Raw genomic sequence first — 23668 nt, 5'->3', positions numbered from 1 at the left:
CGACCGGCGCACCAGGCTAGACACTGGAAGTGTCTGGTCTGATGTGCCGGCGACTGTAGGAACTAGGAACCAATTTTGCATGTGTGTATTATTACTTAGTTAATATGTACAATAAGTTACACTTATAACAGTTAGCACGAGAACGACTGCCGACAAACTGTTAAGCAGTTTGGCAGATTAGTATTAAGTAAAATCGATGTAACTTTTATGAGACAATAAATTAAAAAAAAAAAGAGCATTTGACGATTTGTAAGTTTAATTCAATTAGTTTTTACGAATAAAGATAATATTTTGAACTTTACGCTCTATGTTGAAAAATAAAAGACATTGTGTTTGGTTTGTCAGTTTTTATTTAGATTACGTTTTATCGAGAGAATGGCCGTGAATATGTAGAGAACTGTTCACTGACCATCCCTAAGGCATGTCAGGCTCGTTACATTGGAGTTGGATGCAAAATGCTTCAATACAAAGCTATTATAACAAATTACAGTAACGCGATCTTATATAATTTCGTATGAGCGTGAACATGTCAGCTATTAATTAATTGATATCTTGTTAGGGGTAAAGGCAACTATACATCGTTAAATCGTTTATTTTAGGCACAATAAGGCATTATTATACTTGGATAACTTGGTGTGTGCGCTCCTTAATAATATTTTATAATAATAAGTACTATACAACTAAAACTTACACAAATCCACGAGTATATTCGCGCCAATTAGAAATTGACAAACCTTGCAAAAAACATTATAGTGATGTAAAGAATAAATTTTCTAAACTTCATTTTAACCATGGAAACCCTTTTTTTTATTAACGCAAATTAGTACTAGTTTTAAAATCCATAAGGTTTCTATTGCTAAATAAATTCTGTAGGAGTCATATTTAGACATCTCATAAAAAGTATGCCGATAGCTAAACTGCCCATCACACAATTTTGTTCAAAAACTTTACCTTTTTAAAAAGGTTTCCACATTATATTGGCGCGGACATTACTCCCTTCATGACCAGTAAACTTCACGCTCATACCAAAACAGATAACTAATACAATCTATCAAAATACCAACAGCTTGGTACTATTAAATCCAAACAATACATAGTTATATGTCCGAGAATAATAAATATTTATCCATAATTTTTATATGGGCACATGCGCCGACTTAGATAACAAAATATCTAGTAAACATATGACTGCCAATTAGCTATAGAATTTGATACTATAATGAAAACTGCAATGGTAACAGGAATATATAAATCTCTCACTTTAAAGGTACATGATTATTGCTATTGAACATTTGCTATTTAGAATTCTTTTTCCAGCAATTTATTTTCCTATAATAAATAATAGGGAAGGTGGAAGTTACGAAGTCACGAAACAATAACAAAATGAGAGGATTAAGATAAGGTTACATTAAATTCATAATATAGATTAGGAAGTACGTAATGGATAGAGAAAACTAACGTCCCCGAAAGACGGTTAAGATTTCAAGCTAAAATAAACTTCGAACGGCATCTTTGACGCATCAGATTTTTATCGACCAAATTCAAATTAATCTTGCCAACGATTTTAGTTATCGAGGGCTGTCAAAGCGATACATGAGTGGATAAAACACGATAGCAAGATTATTGAAACTGAACCTCGCCGCGCCAGAAACATCACCGGAGTCGAAGCCACACTACGCCGCGCCCCGTCGCTAAACGGTACAAAAATAAAAATACGATTCAGTTCGGCAAGCCGTCAGTCTTCCTAGTTCTCGTCGTAGAGCGGCGTCGCGTCGCCCAGCGACATGGAGCGCGGCGAGGTATTGGTGTGTGGCGTGGAGCGCGCCGACGCCGCGCGCGACGACCGGCCCGAGTGCGAGTGGTGCGAGTGCGGCGTGCCGCGGACGTCGTGTCGTGGAGTCGAGCGGGCGTCGTGTCGTGGCGTGGAGCGCGCGTCGTGTCGCGGCGTAGAGCGGACGTGGCGGGGCGTGGCGCCGCCCTCGCTGCCGCGCGGCGTGGCGGGCGTGTCGCGAGTGCGGTGCCGCACCCAGTCTTCGGCCGCCTTCTGCCAGTCGGCTGGTTCTGTGTAAATAGGCTGCATTTGCTGCTGCATCTGTTGAGAGAAATGGAGCTGTCAATGTTTGCATAAGTGTTATACATTGAAGCGAATAAATAAATGTAAACTGGTACATTTATTTTATTTTATTGTTAGGAAAACAAACAGCATTCTATAACACACATAGTCACCCATTAAACTTCATATTTGTCAAAAGAATTTTCACAAATAGTTCTTACATAGGTATCGTTTTTAGAAATTGAGTAAATTTAACCAAAATAATACATTTGTTAGGCTTATAATTAGCATTAATCAATTAGGAACTTTAGTTTTTTAAGGTCTAACTGACCGAATAATTAAATAAGTTTTTAAATGTTTAAATGTAATTAAAAGAGGCGTTTAAATTGATCGTGACCACGTTACATCAATTTACACAATAAAAACGTAAAACTAACCTGCACGGGCACGGCAATAGGCTTGTGTCGCGGCGCAGCTGGCGTGAGGAAGTCAGGCTGTCGCGGCGTGGCGGCGAACGGCGTCATGTACGGCGTTTGCGCCGACGGCGTATAAGGCGTATTGATATACGCCGGGCCCGGCGTGTGAGCCGGCGTATGGAAAGCCGGCGTATGAGCATGCGGCGTGTGGTATATCGTGGACGCGTGCGGAGTACGTAACGCCGGCGTACGCTGTAGAGGCGTCCCGCTCGGTGGCGGATCTCTGAAGTGCTCTTTAAACCATTTGAGCAACCCGCCAAGAGAATCAAACATCCGCTGCCTGAACTTGTAGCCGTCGGGCGTGACGGACACATACTCGTGAGTACACCTCGCCCGCGGGAGATACGATAGCAAAAACCGGCCGGGGTGATTCTTCGCCGCGGATATGACATAATGAATCTTGTTGGCGTTCTTGGCCTTTTCTTCTTTGAGCACTTCTTCGGCCTTGTCACGCATGCCTCCGAGCGGCCGGTAGTACTTGTAGGAGATGAGATCGCGCGCGTGGCCCGCCATCGGCGTCACGTGGCGCGCGATGATTTCGTCGAGATCCTCGAACTCGGATCCCTGTATCCAGAGACTTCGTCCTGGAAAATAATCACTCATTAATAAACAGAAAGTGGAAATAAAGTAGCTTTAACAAAAGAAAGTTGTAAACTCGCATACCTAATGAAAACGCGTTTTCTTTGCCCTCCTCGCGGACGTCGATGTGTTGGCAGATGCCGTCAGCCACCTTCCACGTTACTGTCAAGTGATCGGAGCCCTGCAACAAGATATTATGATAATGAACTCATATCATTCAAAAATATGAAAGACAACGTAATACATAATGCAACTGGGCGTCGCAACAAAATGACCCAAAGGCGCAGTAAAAAAAGGTTGGGAAGCCTTTTTATATCCAACTAGCTTCCGCCCGCGGCTTTGGCCGGGGTTTTCCCGGAAATAATCGAATTTTTCTCAGCACAAAAACCATCCTTGGACTTCAACGAACATTAAAAAATTTATTGGTAAAATTGGTCCAGGCGTTGTTGAGTTATGCGCTTACCAACACATTTATTTTATAGATGTTATAAACTTTACTTAACCATGTTTTATTCTTGCTACAATACACATATTCATTACACTATTACTTTAAAAAATGTGTCTACAAATCAGCCTTACCTTACTGCTCGGCCTGACAATGACCTCTCCTTGCGCCATATTCTCCATAAGCTTCTCTGCCTCGGCGAAGGATATGTTGTGGAAAGCAGGATGCACGATCACCCGCTTGACATACTGCATCCGTTCTTTAGTTTGCTTTGCATCCTTTTCTTTGCGGATGTCTTTGTCCTCTGCCTCTTGGTCGTAGTACGGGTCTTTTGGCGGTCTGGAAATGGGTTGACTAATAAGAATTATGACACAAAACTTACAAAAATACCTAACAATAAACTTATAAAGAATTATGCCAAAATAACTCACAATTTCATAAGCATAACTCAAGATTGTCCCACAAACGAGGGAAAAACAAAAATAAATCTTGTCAAACAAAACGATTTCACTTTTTTAATTAAATACTTAATTGATTCCACGCAGAGATGTCTTTCGATTTAGGGAGTGACCTCACAAGTGAATTTACAGTGTCATGAAGGCCCGGTTTTTTGATTCGTAGTTAAAATAACAAATTGTTAAATTTTGCTACTAATGGTTAAATATTAACAAAATGCTAACTAATAGTTAAAAAATGTACTAAAAGTCAAGCTAACCATTGTTCGAAAAACATTTTTTTGATATTTAACCACTTGTCATTTGACATCTGTCAAACTTGACCATTGGTTATTTTAACTACGAATCAAAAAACCGGGCCTAAGGCCCAGTTTTTTGATTCATAGTTAAAATAACTAATTGTTAAATTTTGCTACTAATAGTTAAATATTAACAAAATGTAAACAAATAGTTAAAAAATGTACTAAAAGTCAAGCTAACCATTGTTCGAAAATCATTTTTTTCTGATATTTAACCACTTGTCATTTGACATTTGTCAAATTTGACATCTGTCAAATTTTACCATTGGTTATTTTAACTATGAATCAAAAAACCGGGCCTTAAACACTCACAGCGCTAATGTTAAGGTTATATAAAACCTAAACTCACCTCCACTCTTTATTTTTATCCAACAAGTCCGAAGACTTAGACGAGCAGTCCACCGAGAACCTCTCCACATCGATCTTGATGATCCGGCAGTGCACCGTCTGTCCGATCCGGACGCGCTCCGTGGGGTCCGCCACGTGCCGGTCGGACAGGTTCTTGATGTGGATGTACCCGGACAGCCCGTTGTCCAGCCGGATCCGGACGCCGGTCGCTTGGCCCGGACACGCGCCCGCGTCGAAGTGGTTCCATACCTGGTGGGTGTTAGATATTGATTACGTGACAATTTGGGTATTGGGTAGTTCATATTATAAAACTAAAATTTAAAGACACAACTGTTATAAAAAGTCATTCTAGTTCAAAATACCCTGTTACTTTACTTAACTTACTTCTTCTCTACTCTACTTTACTTAATTAACAGTAAAATACTTAAACAATATATAGTAATAGCAAAATCGAGGTGACCAAAAATCATCGACGTCATAGCTTGTACATAATCTATGCGAGAACCACATTTAAACAATCTCAAAAAAATATGTCAAATGATTGGTGATGCTGATGATGAACTTAGCCCATTGTGCAATATTTTTGATAAGTACACAAAAACGGAGACTTATTACAAATACATACTGAAGTTCAAAATGGCAGTCAAACTTACCTCAGATAACTCAGGGAAGTCATTCTTGTGACAGAAGGGGCACTCCCAGAGTCCAGTCTCGTCGTTCCTCACAGGGTTGGCCTGGTCCAGCATCTCTCTTTGAGGCTTTCTATGCGTGATGCCGATCACCGAAGCCAGCACCATCTTGCCTAAGTAAAACGTCTCTGGAGACTCTTTGGTCAGTATATCGAACAACTCCTCGGGAGTCGCCGAGCGATACGGAACCCTGAGGTCTTTATACCTAGAGTTCAATTCAGCTCGGATATCGTACAGCGTGATACATTTGTTTCCGAAGCCTTGGCGCTCCAATTCTTCGGCGAAGGCGTCGAGATCTAAATCCTTTAGCCTTTCGGGCGCTTCGAGGATTTCCTCTACGGCCCCCGCTGGATTGGCATCCTCGTCTTCGTATTCCAAAGCGTCCACAGCCATTTTCCTCGCCCATTCATAAGTTTCCGGGTGAACACGCGACCCGTCCAACACTTCGATGTATGCCTCCGTACTATCTCCTAAACTGCTCGTATCAATCTTTATAAAACCTGAGCAATTGATGAACACCTTTGGACCCATGTGGCAAACTGTAACTAACTGCGTTCTGTTTTCTAGCTTCTGATTGGTCTGTTTGAAGAGCTTGATTAAGGCTTGAGCTTTCCTTGGACCTAGACCGCAGACGTATTGGAGTAACTCTGTGCCTCGGCCTGTCAGAATGGCTTCATTCATGTCTACACCGACTTCGTTCACTCGATTCACGAATTCCAGCTCGATGCCTTCTAACAGATCCTCTTTGGATATCTGGTCCTGGAGCGGGTGGTACCGCAAGCAAAGTATTTCCTCGTCGGGGCCACAGAGCTGTGAGATTTCCATAAGCGGATCTTGGAGGAGACGACCTTGGCATACAGCTTGACGGAGTGTATCGGGGTATTCTCTGAAGTCGTTCTGAAAATAAAAGCATTTATAAGAAATTGTTGTCTTATAGCTTGCCGTAAAGAGTTGTTTTAATGGCTTTACTTTATGTATCTTATTTATAGTGAGGAGTCTTTCCGTCTGTTAACATAGAGAACATCTTTAATCTACGATCACAAACTTTTCTGAAGAGTGCGCAGTAAATGGACCAACGATTTCGAGAAGATTACACAACTTGGGGGACGATTACGTCCTGTAGCAAATTGCAATTGATGCTGTTTAGCGCTCCTAAGGCCTCAGCCTCGAACTTAGCGGGCAGCGGGGCGGGAGCGGCGGCGGCGCGGGAGCGGCAGGATCTTATGCGTAAAACCAAATAGACCGGTTCTCGAAAACAGCGGCGCGGCAGCGGGGCGGCAGCGGGCAACGAGCGGGCAGCGCACTCCTTCTTTTGCCCACAATAAATCGAGCGTTAGGAATAAATTTGAATTGAAATAAAATTGTCGCCGTTGTTCAGACATTTCGTTTGCGAATAAAAACAAATATCTCGACAACACAACCCCGAACACAACACTTCGCCGCTAAAGCGCCGCGCGAGCTGCCCGCTTGTTTCGAGAACGGGTTTGCGTTGCCCGCCCCGCTCCCGCGCCGCCGCCGCTCCCGCCCCGCTGCCCGCTAAGTTCGAGGCTGAGGCCTTAGAAGGATAACGTTCAGCAATAGCGGACAGTGTCCTTAGGGAGTATTACGTGACGTAATGCGTAATTTACGTCCTGCACCAGACTACAATTTATTAGCTGAAAAATGACGATGTGTGGACTCAGTGACGATGATAATGACGTGACTCACCCGGCCGCGAATGCTATTGCTGTAGATCTTGCTGATGTGGTTATCCGCGATCTCGATGGGGATCCGCGGGATTTGCTCGTCTTCCACCAGGCGCTGCACGCACTCCGACACGTCGGCCTTCACGGTGAGAGCGTCGCGGGACTCCCCGCCGATCACGATCACGTGAGGCTTCTTGCGGAGGATGAACCTGGAAAGCGTGGATGTTAGGTAATATGTTCCAGTATTCTGATCGAATCAGAAATGAGGAGATCCGTAGGAGAACCAGAGTGACTGACATAGCTCACAGAATCGCTAAAATCAAGTGGCAGTGGGCGGGGCACATAGCTCGTAGAGCTGACGGCCGATGGGGCAGGAAAGTTTTTGAGTGGCGACCACGACCCGGAAGACGTAGCGTGGGCAGGCCTCCCACTAGGTGGACCGACGATCTGGTGATGGTCGCAGGATGCGAGCGGCGCAGGACCGGTTTTTGTGGAAATCCTTGGGGGAGGCCTTTGTCCAGCAGTGGGCGTCTTTCGGCTGAAACGAACGAACACGCAGTGGCGAAATTATAGGGTGGCAGGGCTGGCAAAATGTCACGGGCCCCCGGCCCAAGAGGCCGAGCTCAGAAAAAACGCATTTACAAAATTTTATTTAACTAAAATGCACACTATATAAATTGTTTAAATTAAATTACAAGGTGACGGTTGTTACTGGGAAAGGCACCAACATAGCGGACGGCCCACCCCAGGATGTTGATTGAGCTACCGATTCAAAGATGATACTTGACAGTACTCATTCAGGAACTAAAGCCCGGTCTGTGAGCACGTAGAATTTTGTCCAATGACCCCAAGTTACCCATCCTTATCGCTCGCGCGTAATTATATTGCTGTCGCGACTGTGCGACGGGCGCCCGCAGTGAGTGTGCGAGCGCGACAGCAACATAATTACGAACGAGCGATAAGGATGGGTAGTTTGGAATCATTGGCCAAATTCTACGTGCTCACAGACCAGACTATATCTATCGAATATTCGATCGCATGGCATGTCAGGGGCTAGGCACTCCGCTGTAATAAGGTTTAAATTTCAATAAAAAAATGTATAAACCTCCGGAGCGCGGTCATGTCGGCCTCCTTGTTCTTGCGCTCGAGCGCGTCCCAGGCGTTGCGGCGGTACAGCAGGTGCGGCAGGCGCAGGTGGTCGACCACCTCGCCGGCAGCCGCCACCACGCACGCGAAGGCCGAGTGAGCGCGGTCCGGGACGTATGCTATTGATAGCACGCGCAATCCTGGGAGAAAAAAAAAAATCCAAAAATATAAATAATGATATAGGTCCTGCGCTAAAACTTGCGCGGGCGCACGGAGTAGGCACCCGCTCCAGATGTCAAACCTGCTTGCACTTATTTCAAGCTCACGGCGACGCCCGCGTGTAGAAACGCATTTCACCCATCCGCGCCACACTTCGCTGCTCATACTATATTTTGATACAACCACGAGTGACAACTCACGAGTTTTAACGTAGGCTCTCCTGCCATGCGGATTTGGTCACCGTAATACTGGCAAAGAACAATTTTATGTGTACTTATTGACGTGGCAACGTAAAAACCATGGAGATATAGAGAGATGCCAACTAATGCGCTGAGTTCGAAACTCAGTGTCGCATTAGAAATTGACACACACAAAGTAATCAAAAGATGTGCTCATTATCCACTACGGTAACAGTACTCAACGTTCGAATAATCTTTAGTACTACGCAAGCAATGTAAACTGTTTACATTATGACGTCTGCAGCAATGTGTTCTGTTTTTGGGCATATTGCTGCGACACTGGCCCCGCCCCCTTGACACATCTCCCTTTAGTTTCTGTGATCTGTGGTAGAAACACAAATTACACATCTAATTACACCCTCCATCCCCCCGTCTCATTGGCTATCAGGGTTGTCAGAGGCCAGGCCCCTCCTGAAAAATTACCAATACGTAGATACGCCAACAAAATTATTTCAACATACCGTTTGCGGTATCCCATTCTTCGTCATCATCGTCCGATATTCTCGACTCGTACGGAGCCACTTTCAGCCAGTCGTATAAGCGGCGACGGCAACACCTAAACAAAACATAAGCCATACATTTTTGATACCATAACGAAACCCTCCATTTGGTTTTGGTTAATTGAAGAGGGTCATTGCATCATCATCAGATCATGTACTTAGTCTCAACTGTAGGAAAACGAAACATTTGACCCTTATGAAATAAGAATTTAAAGCCCGGTTTCCACTAAGGCGGAGTGGAGAAACGTTTTGAATAACCAATCATATTTCATTCTATTTCATTCAATCTGAATAAAATCTGATTGATTATTCAAAACATTTCACCGTTTCGCGTTGGTGGAAACCGGGCCTTACGCCCATATTCACAAGCGATGCTTGCTTAGTGAAGCGACAAATCGAACGCACAGCGTTGAATAGAGCTCTGTGATTGGTTCATATGTCATCATGTGCGTCCACGCGCACTGTGACACCTAATAGTAATGTTTGTGAATACGAGGGTTAGACTTTACTGATTATCTTACTTACTGTCTACTAACTTACTGATTTATCGCTTACAATAAATTGCAAGACTATCTGCTAACTCTGACTATGAAACATTCACTTTTTTAAAATATCCAGTAAATTGCACAAAATCTCCACTCACTTGAGCACATACTCCTTGGACTCCTGCAACAGGACCGAGTGTAGCTCCCTGCGGAGCTCGGGCATGACGATCTTGGTCAGCGCTATGGTCACCGCCTCCACGCGAAGGTCGTTCCACGCCTGCACCGTGGCTGCAAACTCGTCCTGTGGGAATATTTGATTTTGTTTATATTTTATCCACTTGGTATCAAGGAACCTGTGCCTAATTACCCCAGTTAGCAAGTCAAAAACTGTCCAACCGTTACCTCAACTAAATTTTCCCCTTGTTTTCACATTCTTTTCTTCTCTTAACTGGAGGGGAGAAACACTCTTCCCTATCACCCTCTCTCGCACACTTTGTTCCTTACTCTCTCTCACTTACTTCGTCTCTTTTTTCCTCTCTTCTTTACTGCCCTGCTATTTGCCTCATTGTGTCCCTATCTCCCTCACTCTCCCCCTCTCTCTACTTCTAACCCTGTCTTCCTTTCCCTTCCCCTCTCTCATTATCTCTCTCTCCCTATTCCTATCTCTCTCTCCCTTCCTCACTCACCTTCTGGTACAGCTGCTTCAGCTCCTCAAGGTAGCTGGGGCCGGTGTTCCCCTCGATCTGCTCGCTGATGGAAACCTCCAGAAGCTTGTCTTCCACCGCCATCGTCAGCTTGAGATACTGGTCGCCGGTCAGGTCGCGGACTGGCTTTTTCTTCAGGTATTTCAAGCTGGACGAATAAATAACAATATTCGTTGTTATGAAACTCATATTCAAGATGATTAAATCGTTTATCGTTATCCGGCTCGAAGGACCAACATTTAGGTTAACGATGAAATTAAGAAAAATGGACTGTATTACGAGTGCTGTTATAATAAAATAGTAGTTTGTGGATGGAAAAATAAATAGTAGCGCGCGCTGTTTTATCGGTTAGGTGAAGTTTCGGCCAATCTTTGCCCGCGCAAAGTGAGCCAAAGCAGCCCGGACATGAAAATAAAAATGTCAAAGGTTTTATTTCATCAACGCACGGTAGGACAGACGCGTGACAGACCTGAGTCCACGGCGGTGTAGAAGCCAGCTATTAATAGTTCACAACTTACCCAAAGCATGGATGGTTCTCGTCGATCTCCTTCATGCCACGCGCCGTGGGTCGCACAGTCAGCGTGGCTCGCTCTCTCAGCGCATCTCGGAGCGTGCTCCGTAATAAAGGCTCGCGTGCTAACTGCACGCCACACATGTATACGGCGCGCCGCACCACCTCCGCTGCCGAGCCTGTGGCCAGGGCCTGAAGAAATACACGGGTTTAAATAGCTGGTTAAATACCGGACAATCCACCGTTCTTTGATTGTATACAGGGTGGAATTTTGTAATGCCACCTGAAGGGAAAGTACTCTTAATACTGTAGATACAAAATTTTAGTCAAAGAAATCATTCCTTTATTTTTGAAAAGAAATAGAACTGCATTTAAAGATTTCCAAAAATTTGCCTGCTGGACTCGGGAATCGAACCAACTAAAATCTGTTAAAAATTACACCCTGTATTTTTATTGCATCGATCGTTAGGGTTAAGTATAAGGATGAAATCTCTCAAACAAACTTGATAAATCAAATGAAGGAAGACCATGAAATCTTAAAATATTGTAATTATTTACAAAAAAATTTATGGTATGGTGGTAAATATCGAAAATTTTTCGAAAATCTTTGAATGCAGTTCTCTTTATTTTCAAAAATAAAGGAATGTTTTCTTTGAGTAAAATTTTCTATCTACAGTATTAAGGGTACTTTCCCTCCAGGTGGCATTACAAAATTCCAGCCTGTATAGCACTTTGGGACCCCTTGTATAGCGGTGGGAACAAGAGGTGAGAATAGTCTTCGAACGTCGTCGTATTGCTAGCGCCCACGCAGCGTCGACGCAGCGCTGGGCCAGCGTCACCGCGACACCAACGCTACGTTTTTTTTCTAACAAGTAACGCAAAAGCGGCGTTAGAGAACGCTCAAAAGACACTTGTGGCGGTCTTAGACGCAAGATCCAATGTCGACGTGCCGCGCGCAATCTGAGTGGTGGATCCTGGCAACAAACGGGCTAGAAGACGAAATGCAGGTCTCACTTGGTGAACCAAGTGAAGGTCTCGGGAGACACCAGGATACGGACAGCAAGACCAGTCGTTGCGAAAATCCTTGAGGTCTTTGTCCATCAGTGAACGTCATTTGGTTAAAAATGAACGAATGACCGATTGAAGTTATGCAAATTATTATATTATTGTTTAGTTCACTCACGTAGGGCGCAGCAGCCTCCAAGGGCGCGACGGGCTGCTGCTCGACCTCGTGGCGCTGGTAGTTGTCGCGCACGTTCTCCGCGAACTGCTCCGGCGTCAGGCCGAACTTCTTCACCAGCGGCTCTGCACGAGGAATATATTGTTTAGACTATAGTCTGGTCTGCGAGCACGTAGAACTATGTCCAATGACCCCAAGCTACACATCCTTATCGCTCGCGCGTAATTATATTGCTGTCGCGACTGTGCGACGCGCGACGGGCGTCCGCAGTGAGTGTGCGAGCGCGACAGCAACATAATTACGCGCGAGCGATAAGGTTGGGTAGCTTGGGGTCATTGGACAAAATTCTACGTGCTCACAGACCGGGCTTTACATAATGTAAACACGGAACTAGCATCTTATCATCGAGACTAACGCCCGTATTCACATTACTATGTCTCACAGTGCGCGTGGACGCACAGGGTAACATACGACAATAACAGAGCACTATTTAACGCTGTGCGTTCGATTTTCTGCTACACTTAAGCAATCATCGTTTGTGAATACGGGCGTAAGCTTGCTTTCACTAATTAGGATTCTATTGGCTGTGAAACTGTAGATCCTGGCTGCGTAGGAGTGCAGCAATGGGAGGGAACGAGAGGTGTAGATAGCTCTGTTAACTAGCATCTACTCGCAGCTGTGCTTGCTTTAAAGTCATAACCTATACGCTATTTTGATGTGATGAAAACCTATACGCTTTTCTGAATATTGCTACAGCTCTAAAAAACCTTAAGTAAAACGAGTCCGTGATGAAATTGATATGTAAGTACAATTTGTATTTTTATCGTTAATCTTAATATGTGTACATATAATGGGAAAGTACTCAAAATATAAAATGGTTACTATTGAGATATTCCACAAAAAATATTTACGCGGCAAAAACTTGAAACAGAACTAAGCTGTAAACAATCTCTACAGAATAAAGCAGTAGACTCACCAATGCCGGCCTTCCTGCATAGCTCGTAAGGCCCGGAGCGCACGGCGTATTTGACGTCACAAGGATGGTCTTCCTCCTCGGAAGCCCGCGCCTCTACTTCGGCAGCCGCCTCCTCGGGATCCTCGCCGTTCTTCTCGGCTTCTTCGCGGGCCATTTTCCTGTTGGAGAAGAATAGAAGTTGTGTATAAGGGTAATTTTTATTTATTTAGTTGTTGTGTTATTGGACTGTTAGACTATGACAACAACAAGTAAAATTTTTTCGTCAAAAATCACACGTCAAAATAGCCAAGAGTTGATGTATAACGGTTATTGGCATGACTACAAAATTAACACTTGAATAAATTCCACTGCGGTTTAATGTTATACGTCCGAATAACACGCCTCTGTTAGTGTTCTTGATTCTCAGGGCATGTTCTACGGTTTTGATTTTCAATCAGGAACACACTTCTTATATTTGCTCCCAGTTTGGTTAGGACATTGGAGTCTTTAATGAGTAATTGTACAAAACGAAAATTACGAGACCACATTGGCGACAGACCTAACAATAGATATTATGGCAAAACCTTACCTTTTCACATAAAAAACAATTCCAATTAGATTTTTTCCGTACAAAACCCTCATGCCCGGAGCTGTCGGACAGTTAAGTGCGACTCTCTTCAGATGTTGCAACTCGCTTAGCTAAACACAAGTATAGCTAAACTATAGGTTTGAAATAAAAGTAACTGATAAACTTACTTCTTCTCCTCAAGTTCTCTCTTCTTCTCTTTAACTCGCTGCACCTTCTGCATCTCGGGCAGGTCGTGCGAATAGTACAGCAGGAAATGTGTGTGCACGTCACGAAGCTCCTCCGACGTTTGGACGTTCTTTAGTCTGGGAAATTACGAAATTATTGGGATTCTTGCATTTTGAAGGTATTTTTGTAAAACTACGCCGTGGTTTTGGCTTGCTAGGCAGTTCTTACCTACTGAGACAGTCAACATTTTCAGTTTTAAATTGTGAGATTTTTTTGTTATTTAGCAATGAGGCTACCACTTGTGTTTTATTTGACATAGTTTTTAAAAAACGTCGAATCGCCACTAGTATCAATTTTGTATGGTAAACAGCTATGACGTCACTTTTAGTCAATTTTATTTATTTTAATAGCTTGAAAAACATAAATCTCATATTACTGTTAATTGACTAATTGGGTGTTCACTTATTACAGGTTTCACAGAACTTGTGGCATGAAACTATGAGTAGGATAGCATTAACTAAGATTGACGTTGTTTGTTTGTAAGAACCCACTTCAATGGAGTGGCTTCATTTTAAACTAATACATACCTCTCAATGTCCTCGTCCCTGATGAGCCTCATGGTGTCCGGTATGGGAGCGTCAGGGTTCTCCATCACCTTATCGAGCTGGTACTCCCGCATGTTCTCCAAGAGTTTGAGAAGGTTCTCCTTGCGTTGCTTTAATTGGCACCACTGTAATAAAAATATTACTTTAGCCAGTCTGGAATTTATATTATTCGTATCCCAACAAATACTTATGAGTCCTGCTAGAAAGATAATAACTTGCTTGAAGGGCACCTTAACCTGTCTTACAATGTGATTGAAAGATTACGAGATATGTAATCCCGGCAAAACACGGACCGCTTGAAGCTGTCGACCGCCCGAATCAGTTGCAACTGCTCGAGCGGTTCGTGTATGTGCGTCCATAGAACTCTGCAGTTCACTGTGCAGTTGAAAGCTTGAAGCTGTCGACCCTGACTGCTTCAAGCGGTCCGTGTATTGCCAGCCTAAGGGCTCCTTATGGGAGCGTCTTTCTTTTTCTTTATAATATTGATGTTTTGTTAGTACTATTGAATAGTCTATTTATTTGCTATTTTACTTTTAAACATATATTTCCATTACCAAAGCAGCTTACCTTAGCATCATACTTGTAGACCTTCCACAGGTCGTTTATATTTAACTCGGGCTGCACGTACTCCTTGCGGTAGAACGCTATGAACGGCACCTCTAAGGTCTGGTTGCGCATGAAGTCCAGCGCTTGACGGATCTTCGTTATCGTACTTGAGCCCCTGTGAGATAAAACAAGTTGTTAATTATGGCCATAACTGTCTACAGACGACACGCTATCGTAAAACAATAGAGCGAAAAGTACATGGACTGTTAGGCCCGGAACACACCGGTTCAATCCGGTTTCAAACTGATCGCGTCATGTGTGGTCTCTCAACGGAATCTATGGCAGAAACTTAGATGCAATTCAAAAGTAACTAGCAGTTGCAGTTCTGTTGCAATGAGGGCTATCGTTTTTATACTTAACAGTTGGCACCCCTGGCGATTGACAGGACCTTACTCTACAGTGGCGCCATCTTGATGAGTGCAAATGCGATAGTCCTCCTACCACTTTAGCGCTCACCAGTTGGTGCCAGTCTTCGCTACTAGCAAGTGACAGGACCTTACTCTACAGTGGCGCTAACTGGTGAGCGCTAAAACGATAGCCCTCATTGCGTTTCACCGAGTGTTCTGGGCCTTAAACTTAATATTCCATGCAACTCTGTGTCGACAAGATACTGTTTTCCACATGAGATGAGCAATACTAATGATGCCTACACGATCTAAGTTGATCTGAGTGTATGTATCTTTTTTCGGAGGTTCTGAGTTCGATTCTCAGATCGGAATTGCTAGCCTTTGCCTTGCCCAATTTCGTAAGAACATTTCAGACTTAAATGACCCTGTAGTCTAAAAAGAAACATCATTATGTGCCTTGGAAATAGGAGTTGCTTGTATGAGAATGTTTTTAATTCGCCCTAACGCAAAAACCCGAAGCAGCCGACCTCAGTTATTACGCTACAGCCCACACGATATATGAAGTATATCGCCTCATTCAAGCCCAAAAGAATCTCCTTCCTTATACTGACTGGGACAGCTATAAGATCACTTTGTTATCTGCCTTTCAAGATCCTTTTTTAACCCACCTGCGTGACCTCTCCCTAGCCTCCTGCGAGTCAGCCTTGGACACGGGAGCCTTGAGGAAGGCCTGCTTGTATATCCACTCGGCTTCATCTTCCAGCTCAGTGCTGCCTTCCTCAACCGCCGTAATCGGGACCTCCCGAATCTGCATTCTCTCGGGAACGTCCAGTTTGCGGATCTGGAAGAGTGCAAGAGGTTAAAATGGTGGCTTTGGGGCCTCATGCTAAGTTGAAAATAGGTGTGGTGGATATGTCTTTGCTAAAAAAGAGGTCTAAAACTGTCTGTTTAACACAGTATCTGCATCCTCGCGGGAACGGCGCACAAGAGGTTATATGGTATCTTTTGGGCCTTATGCAACGTTGAAAATAGGCGTTGTGGTGATTATATTTTAGCTACAAGAGCTAAAGGTCGCTGTTTAACAGTAACGAACACAGTATCAGCATCCTCTTGGGAACGTCCAGTTTGCGAGTCTAGAGTGGCGCGCAAAAGGTTAAATGGTGTCTTTGGAAGAGGACTCTATAAAAAAGCGCTGTAAAGCTAATTCTCGCGATGTTTGATAGGATAGATCACAGTAATTACAACTTAGCATTACTGCCATGTTGCTAGTGTTACGTACTAACTTCAGGACATCAAGCTCCTGGTAAAGAGAGCATAATTTCTGTGAACTTGAACATAAAGAATAACCTTCCGAATATAATACGCACCTCATTATCCAGATCAGTGAAGTGGCTTCTCTTCAACTCGCTCGGTTCATATATTTCAAATATAGACTTCTTGCTGGGACGCTTTGGTTTACCCTTTTTAGTTCTCCTTCGTTCACCTAAAAATAAAGTTATGATGAGTTATCACCTTTCAATCATTGGTTTTCAACTGATATTAATATTTTCTACAACATTTGGATAGTGTGGCAGTAACCTGCCTTTGTGAAAGAGCTAAAGATTAGTTTATGTTTATTATTGTTTATGCACTGGATTATTTACATAATTAATTATTAATTATAAACTTGGTGAAAGTGTGTAACCTTTTAACCCAAAGTGTAACATTTTATCTGTATTCTCATGGATTGTATAAACACAACTTATAAGTGAATATTGCAATATTCCATATAACACAATATTGATTTGGTTTGACCATATTTAGTCCAGCCATCATTCCAATAACATAGCAATAATAAATAATATAATAATAAATAAATATCCTTGGACATTTTACACTGCGCCGCTAGCCCCAAACTAAGCAAAGCTTGTACTATGGGTACTAGACAACGGATATAAACATACTTAAATACTTTTTTTTTGTAAATACATACATATTATGCATAGAAAACACCCAGACCCGTTACAGAAATTAAAATTCATCATTTCAATTTCTGCCCGGCCGGGAATCGAACCCGGGACCTCTCGGCATAGTAGTCCGTTCTGAACCACTACACCAAACGGCCGACGCGTTACGATAACTATGTAAAGCTTGTTTATCTATGACTTACCATCATCTTCCTCATCCTCAATGTACTCGTCCAGGTCCTCTTCATCCTCATCCTCATAATCTTCATCACCATACTTCTCAAACTCATCATAGTCAAAGTCCACACCGAATATGTCCTGACCTTCTTGGAGGGATCTAAAATAGAAATTACGATCAAAATATTTGTATGTGTATGTGATTGTAGAACAATCTGACCATATGTTTTAATTAAAATTTTGCTTTTACTGTTTACACAAAAAGTGAGAATCAACTTCATAAGTGCCAAAATACTGATTAAAATAATTTAATAGAATATTTTTGATTTGATTTCATTGACTATGTAGTGAAAACGGTATTAAAGTTTTAATTTTTAATTTTAACGAATTACTTACGCATCAGTGAAGATCGGTTTACGTTTCTTCTTCCGCTCAGCGATTGGTCTGCCATCATCATCCACAATAAAGTCATCGGCGTCCGATTCCATGTCCTCATTGTCATCATCGTACTCCGCTTGCGCTTGCTGGTGGTGGGCTGCTGCTTCTGAACGATTCTCATCCTCCTTTACAGAAAAAAAAACGTTTAAAAATACATGCCATTGAGTCTTTAGTCTGTAGCCGCGTAAGGGGGGGACGGTGGGGGCGGTCCGCCCCGGGTGCCAAGCATCAGGGGGTGACAACAGTCGCGCAAATTAGTACTCACTGGCGCATCTACATGACAAAGATGGTCATATGTCATGATACGTGCGATTAGTATCATTCATTCGTACTAACATCTTTCATCTTCGAATCGGTACCAAAAATCTTGGGGGGCACCAGACCATTCTGGGGTGCCTTAGCCTTAGACTTATGACAGGGGGATTAAGAAAGTAGTAGAAAGAAAGTTAATTTTAATACCACAATATTTTTTTTTGTGGTATTAAAATTTACTAAAAACCTAACCCAAATTATGAGTCAGTGTCTCATTAGTGAATCACTGCTATTTTTAGATCAATTCAGCACAGGATTGCACAATGTAATATCACAAACTGTTTTTAAAAACATTTGCAAATGAGCACTTACTTGCTAATGAACTCCTTTATTATACTCTAAGTGGTCATTAAGACTCTATATATCATTATCCTAATCCAGAAAAGACCATTTATTAATCATACACTAAAACTTGTCCTAATTCCTTCTATTTTTTTTCTTATCCAATTAATAGTGACATAGTAAAATGAAAAATGTACTAAGATTTCACAATAAAAAAGTATTGCCCATAATTTGAATCATTTTTATGATAATAAATGCTACATAATATATGAAATACTTATTCACAAACCTCATCAGATCCTCCGACAAAGAGTTTTTCTGCAATAACCTCTCTCTCTAGATCCGGGTCATCGGCCCCCTCATTGTCACTGTCATCGTCTTCCAAACGTCGAAGACGTTTAAATTTATTCTAGAAACACAAAGAATGTGGTTAATATTATTTTAGCTTTTTTTTTAACATTTTGCACAAAGCAAGATAATGTTTTTTTTGTACATGTAGTTTTAGTATAGAATTAAAGATATTTTAATTTCAAAAAGGTTATTCTTATTACCCTTGCAACTTTAACACCAAGATTCTCTTCAATGAGATCATAATCTTCATCTTCTAACCGGTCGTCAAGTTCATCATCACTCTTTTTCCGTTTCTTTGTAGGACCTTCATCAGAATCTTCTCCGTCACTACCTGATTCATCTATAGGAGCATCATCTATCAAGTCTTTTAGCTCCTCACGCAGACGGTCCTCATCGTCTGTGAAATGAAAGTTATAAAGTTATAACCACCAAACAACCAAAGTGTGTCAATCTTGAGGAAACAAGGTTATGAAATAAAAGTATTTTGGGACTTCGACGCACGATGCAGCGGTCGTCCTAGTTTAGGAAACGAGTGCGAAATCACTAAAGATTGTTCCAAAATCGCCAAACGTGGTATTTTCTACCAATACCAAGTTCTTACCTTCTTCGTCTTCATCTTCGTCGTCACTCTGAACTTGTGCTTTGCGCTTAACCTTCTTACGCTCTGTGGGCTGCTCGTCATCTTCAGACAACTAAAAAGATATTTGTTATAGTAATAATTCGTAGAAAGCACAGTAACGTAATGTAAAAGCAATCGTATCGTTGGCGAATCACTGCCTTGGATACTTACTCCACTCTCCTCGGCCTCAGAGTCGAAGAAATCAGCCATATTCACTTAGCACTAATAAAACACTGAATAAAATATACAGACACGTTAATTCTACGCGAATAACCACAGTAAAATGATATTTTTTGACTAAAATTGCTTGAGAAATGAAAGAAAAGTCAACTCAATTCGCATTATTTTCTAATTACCATTCAATCAATCATTCGTCGTTCATTCATTCACGCGTGGCAATGTTGGTACTACAAAATGTTGCCAGTAATTTGAAATGAGCTACACAGAAATAGCTCAAATAAACCGACGAACGTTAAAATAATAAACGTCCGTGTTCTGTCATTTTTTGAGTGATAATCTGTCAGTGTTGCCAGAAGGTTACTTTTGTAACCTTTTAGGTTACTTTTGAACTGCAGTGGTTACTTTTAGGTTACACTAATGAAAAGGTTACTTTTAGGTGATTTTTCAGAAATTGTAGAATTAACTTTTACAGGTTATTAGTAAAAAATATTAATAGTGACAATTTAAAAATTATGTCATAAAGTGCATTTAAACTTGAATTTGATTTATTATTTGTTAAAAAAAATGAGTTATAGCGAATGTTTTTCGATAATAAAACGCAAATCCATGAAACGTTTTTATACGACTGGTCACTTTTCGAATTTAGATTATCAATTGTATTCATTCTCCATCCATGAACAACCTTACACAATCATCGCTCCGCTGAGTTTTTTATATTTCTGGTAATTTCTGACTAGACCCGACTGGCAACACTGTAATACTCTTTTATGCTCTTTGCTGTAATCTGTCAAAAACAGAAATAATCCACTGTTGTTTGTTGATCAAAAAATCAAAATTATTTTATTTGTGAAATATCTAATATAAATTTTGTTAATAAAAATGGAAAATAATGCACCTATAGTAAAAAGTACTATTTATATGGGAAAGAAATATGTTCCTATAACTGATGGATGTAAGGTAAATTGAGAGAACAACAACAAGTGATCAGTCAGTCAATACTTTTAATTCAAGGCTTATTTTGTATTTACAGGCTTATTTTCATTTCCAAACATGGAAATTGGGGAAGAGGAGAGTTCTCTTAGATGATAGTAAGAGAATTGGGAAGAAAGAGCCAATGGTATTAGTAATTGGTCACAAATTCAAACTAGAAGTATGGGAGACAATCATCAAAATGATGGCTATTGGGGAAGTTGCTAGCTTCCAAGTGAAAAAAGAGGTATTTTATAAAACATTTATTCAACTGATAGAATTAGTTATAAGGTATACTGTTAGATATACGAGTTCAACCTTATCATCACATTAGTTATAATCCACTAGGTGAAGATATCTTCTTAAACTTATTTTTATTGCTTCAGATGGTCTTCAGTTACCCCTTTGTATCAAAAACATTGCGTGAACTTGGACAGGAAACTGGCAAAGTAAAACACTCATGCACAATGACACTCCAAACCGAAGGCATTGGCTATGCAGACCTGGATGATTTGATGAACAATCCATGTGACTTGGAATTTGTTATTGGTAAGTATTTATACATAGTACACTATATTTTATAATTTTCTGATAAATTATAACACTAAATCATACACTTAAATTACAGAACTTCTAAAAGTAGAAAGTGAAGAAGATTATGAGAAGGACATTTGGCAGCTTAATGAAAAAGAAAGATTAGATTTTGTCCCCACCCTAAAGGAAAGGGGCAACAAATTATTCAAAGAAAAGAATTATGCTGAAGCTGAGGAATGTTACAAAAAAGCAATTGGTATTTGTGAACAGTTGTTGCTCAGGTAATTATAAGTTAATAGACCAGTTTTTTAACCAATTGGATTCTTAATGGAAATGTAAATTCAAAACTTTATATTAATTTCAGTCCACAGACCTGACTGAACCTGGCTGTACTTGTAACATTTTTATGGGTTTTTTTACATAAGTTTTTTACTATCTTTTACAGGGAAAGAAAAGGAGACGAGGAGTGGAAAAACTTGAATACTATTAAAATGCCCATATTGCTCAACTACACACAATGCAAACTGCTAAATGAAGATTATTATGCTGTCATTGAACATTGTAATACAGTGCTACAGTTTGATCCTGGTATAACATTTACTATCTTGCATACCTAGTGAAGATTGTTTATGATGAAAGAAACAAATATGATTAAAATGGTCTGCCTGTGTTTGCTATGTTTAGCTTTTCTTGAAAAATATTTTATAAGAACAATGTCTAGTCTCATAAGACTGAAGTAATGGATAATTTTCTTATTCTAGATAATGAAAAAGCTTTATACCGACGTGCAAAAGCTCACACTGGAGCATGGAATCCTGACCAAGCCGAAGAAGACTACAGAAAGCTGAAGACATTGAACCCATCCATGGCTGCCACCATAGACAAAGAATTAGAAAGAATCAAAACAATGCGACGACAAAAAACAGAGCAAGACAAAAATGCCCTTAAAAATTTGTTTGCAAGCAATAGCAGCATATAGAGCCCTGAAACCTGTCCACTAGTGTCCAGTGCAATACCAAAGTTTTAAGTTACCACAAAGTTTTATTGTAGGTAGTTCAATGCTATTTTGTTATTTCTGAATATCTGCATTATATTTTTTTGGCAGATACTCAGAGCATTGTGTAGATTATACTTGAATAGTGTACTTATTATTTATTAAGTAGGTAATTTTACCTAAATAAAATAATTAACTATTTTAAATTCAATGTATTTCAAACAAAATGGCTACATATTCCGCATTTTAAATATCATAACTTTAAGAGATTTATAGAATTTTGTTTTGTTGTTAGTAAAGAAATAGTTCACATTGTGATATACATAGTGTCTTTATTTAAATGTATTAATATACAGTGTGTCCGGGCTTGTAGTGATCAAACTTTAAGGACGTAATCTATGGACAATTTTATCGATAAAAATACTTCAAATTTGGGGCTTGACCCATTTATCGCAAAATTACAAGGATTTAAGTTCTTAATTTTTAGTTTTCACCTCTTCCTTCAAAAACAAGTGAAAGCGTGGGTAGCTTAACATTAATAAGCAAATATTTTATATCATGCGATAGCCAATAAAATTATCTATTAGCAAAAGTAGAAAACAGATACAAGTTTCATACATTTTAAGGGAGTAAGAATGGATTTAATTAGAAAAAAACATGACTTTTTTCACTTCTTTTTCAGTTATTTTCCAACACAAGAAAAACCAGGTCGTTAAGGTATATTTTATTTGCATTTTATTATTAGTATTTGAGCTATTCTACAAAACGAATGTAAATTTATTAGTCTACGTTTATTAGTTTCGACGTAATTGTTGAACAAAGATACCCCTTCCTAGCGGTTTCCATAGTAATCGGAATAGGTTGTGTGATTCTTTCAGGTGCAGTGCATTTTCGCATGTCGCGTGCGCTATGGAAACCGCTAACTAATAAACGTAGACTAATAAATTTACATTCGTTTTGTAGAATAGCTCAAATACTAATAGTACAATGCAAATAAAACATACCTTAACGACCTGGTTTTTCTTGTGTTGGAAAATAACTGAAAAAGAAGTGAAAAAAGTAATGTTTTTTTCTAATTAAATCCATTCTTACTCCCTTAAAATGTATGAAACTTGTATCTGTTTTCTACTTCTGCTAATAGATAACTTTATTGGCTATCGCATGATATAAAATTTTTGCTTATTAGTGTTAAGCTACCCACGCTTTCACTTGTTTTTGAAGGAAGAGGTGAAAACTAAAAATTAAAAACTTAAATCCTCGTAATTTTGCGAGAAATGGGTCAAGCCCCAAATTTGAAGTATTTTCATCGATAAAATTGTCCATAGATTACGCCCTTAAAGTGTGATCACTACAAGCCCGGACACACTGTATAAATATTTACTGTCGAAATTGCTTTTTAATTTATTTAAAACATCGGAAAATGTTTTCCTTTGCCACATCAAAACCTGCCCCGTTTAGGGTCCGTGATTTAAAACATTGATTGACCAATGTATTGACTACTTGCTCAGTGGTCGAATACAGTGAGACACCACTATTTTTATTAAATCTCGCTAAACGTAATGATAATAGCCTACAATAACCCTCCTTCTGGCGCAGTCGGGTAAAAAATAGGTACCTTTCCTTTCCGCATTCAAAAATATAATCGA

General features: G+C 40.6%; 2 protein-coding genes across 2 annotated transcripts; one reads left to right on the top strand and one right to left on the bottom strand.

Moving 5' to 3' along the window:
* Nucleotides 1-332: 332 nt before the first annotated feature.
* LOC135075277 (transcription elongation factor SPT6) lies at nucleotides 333-19709 on the bottom strand. The gene is made up of 25 exons (XM_063969659.1): nucleotides 19517-19709; nucleotides 19328-19418; nucleotides 18927-19123; nucleotides 18665-18784; nucleotides 17740-17906; nucleotides 17370-17503; nucleotides 16588-16703; nucleotides 15889-16061; nucleotides 14835-14988; nucleotides 14250-14392; nucleotides 13665-13799; nucleotides 12930-13087; nucleotides 11957-12078; nucleotides 10781-10965; nucleotides 10245-10410; nucleotides 9717-9859; nucleotides 9035-9129; nucleotides 8135-8315; nucleotides 7052-7238; nucleotides 5309-6241; nucleotides 4657-4904; nucleotides 3688-3892; nucleotides 3193-3289; nucleotides 2491-3113; nucleotides 333-2092 (listed from the first exon to the last, which is right to left on the bottom strand). The coding sequence occupies exons 1-25, from the start codon at nucleotides 19553-19555 to the stop codon at nucleotides 1745-1747; spliced, it is 5160 nt and encodes a 1719-aa protein (XP_063825729.1). The 5' UTR covers nucleotides 19556-19709; the 3' UTR covers nucleotides 333-1744.
* Nucleotides 19710-20303: 594 nt separating this feature from the next.
* On the top strand, nucleotides 20304-23660 carry LOC135075276 (AH receptor-interacting protein). Its single transcript, XM_063969658.1, has 6 exons — nucleotides 20304-20482; nucleotides 20556-20741; nucleotides 20881-21043; nucleotides 21123-21309; nucleotides 21474-21616; nucleotides 21790-23660. The coding sequence occupies exons 1-6, from the start codon at nucleotides 20405-20407 to the stop codon at nucleotides 22005-22007; spliced, it is 975 nt and encodes a 324-aa protein (XP_063825728.1). The 5' UTR covers nucleotides 20304-20404; the 3' UTR covers nucleotides 22008-23660.
* The last annotated feature ends 8 nt before the right edge of the window (nucleotides 23661-23668 follow it).

This window comes from Ostrinia nubilalis, chromosome 10 (genome assembly GCF_963855985.1).
Source record: "Ostrinia nubilalis chromosome 10, ilOstNubi1.1, whole genome shotgun sequence".
Lineage (NCBI taxonomy): Eukaryota > Metazoa > Arthropoda > Insecta > Lepidoptera > Crambidae > Ostrinia > Ostrinia nubilalis.
The sequence above is the reverse complement of the archived record's forward strand: the minus strand, read 5'-3'. Positions and strand labels throughout refer to the sequence as shown.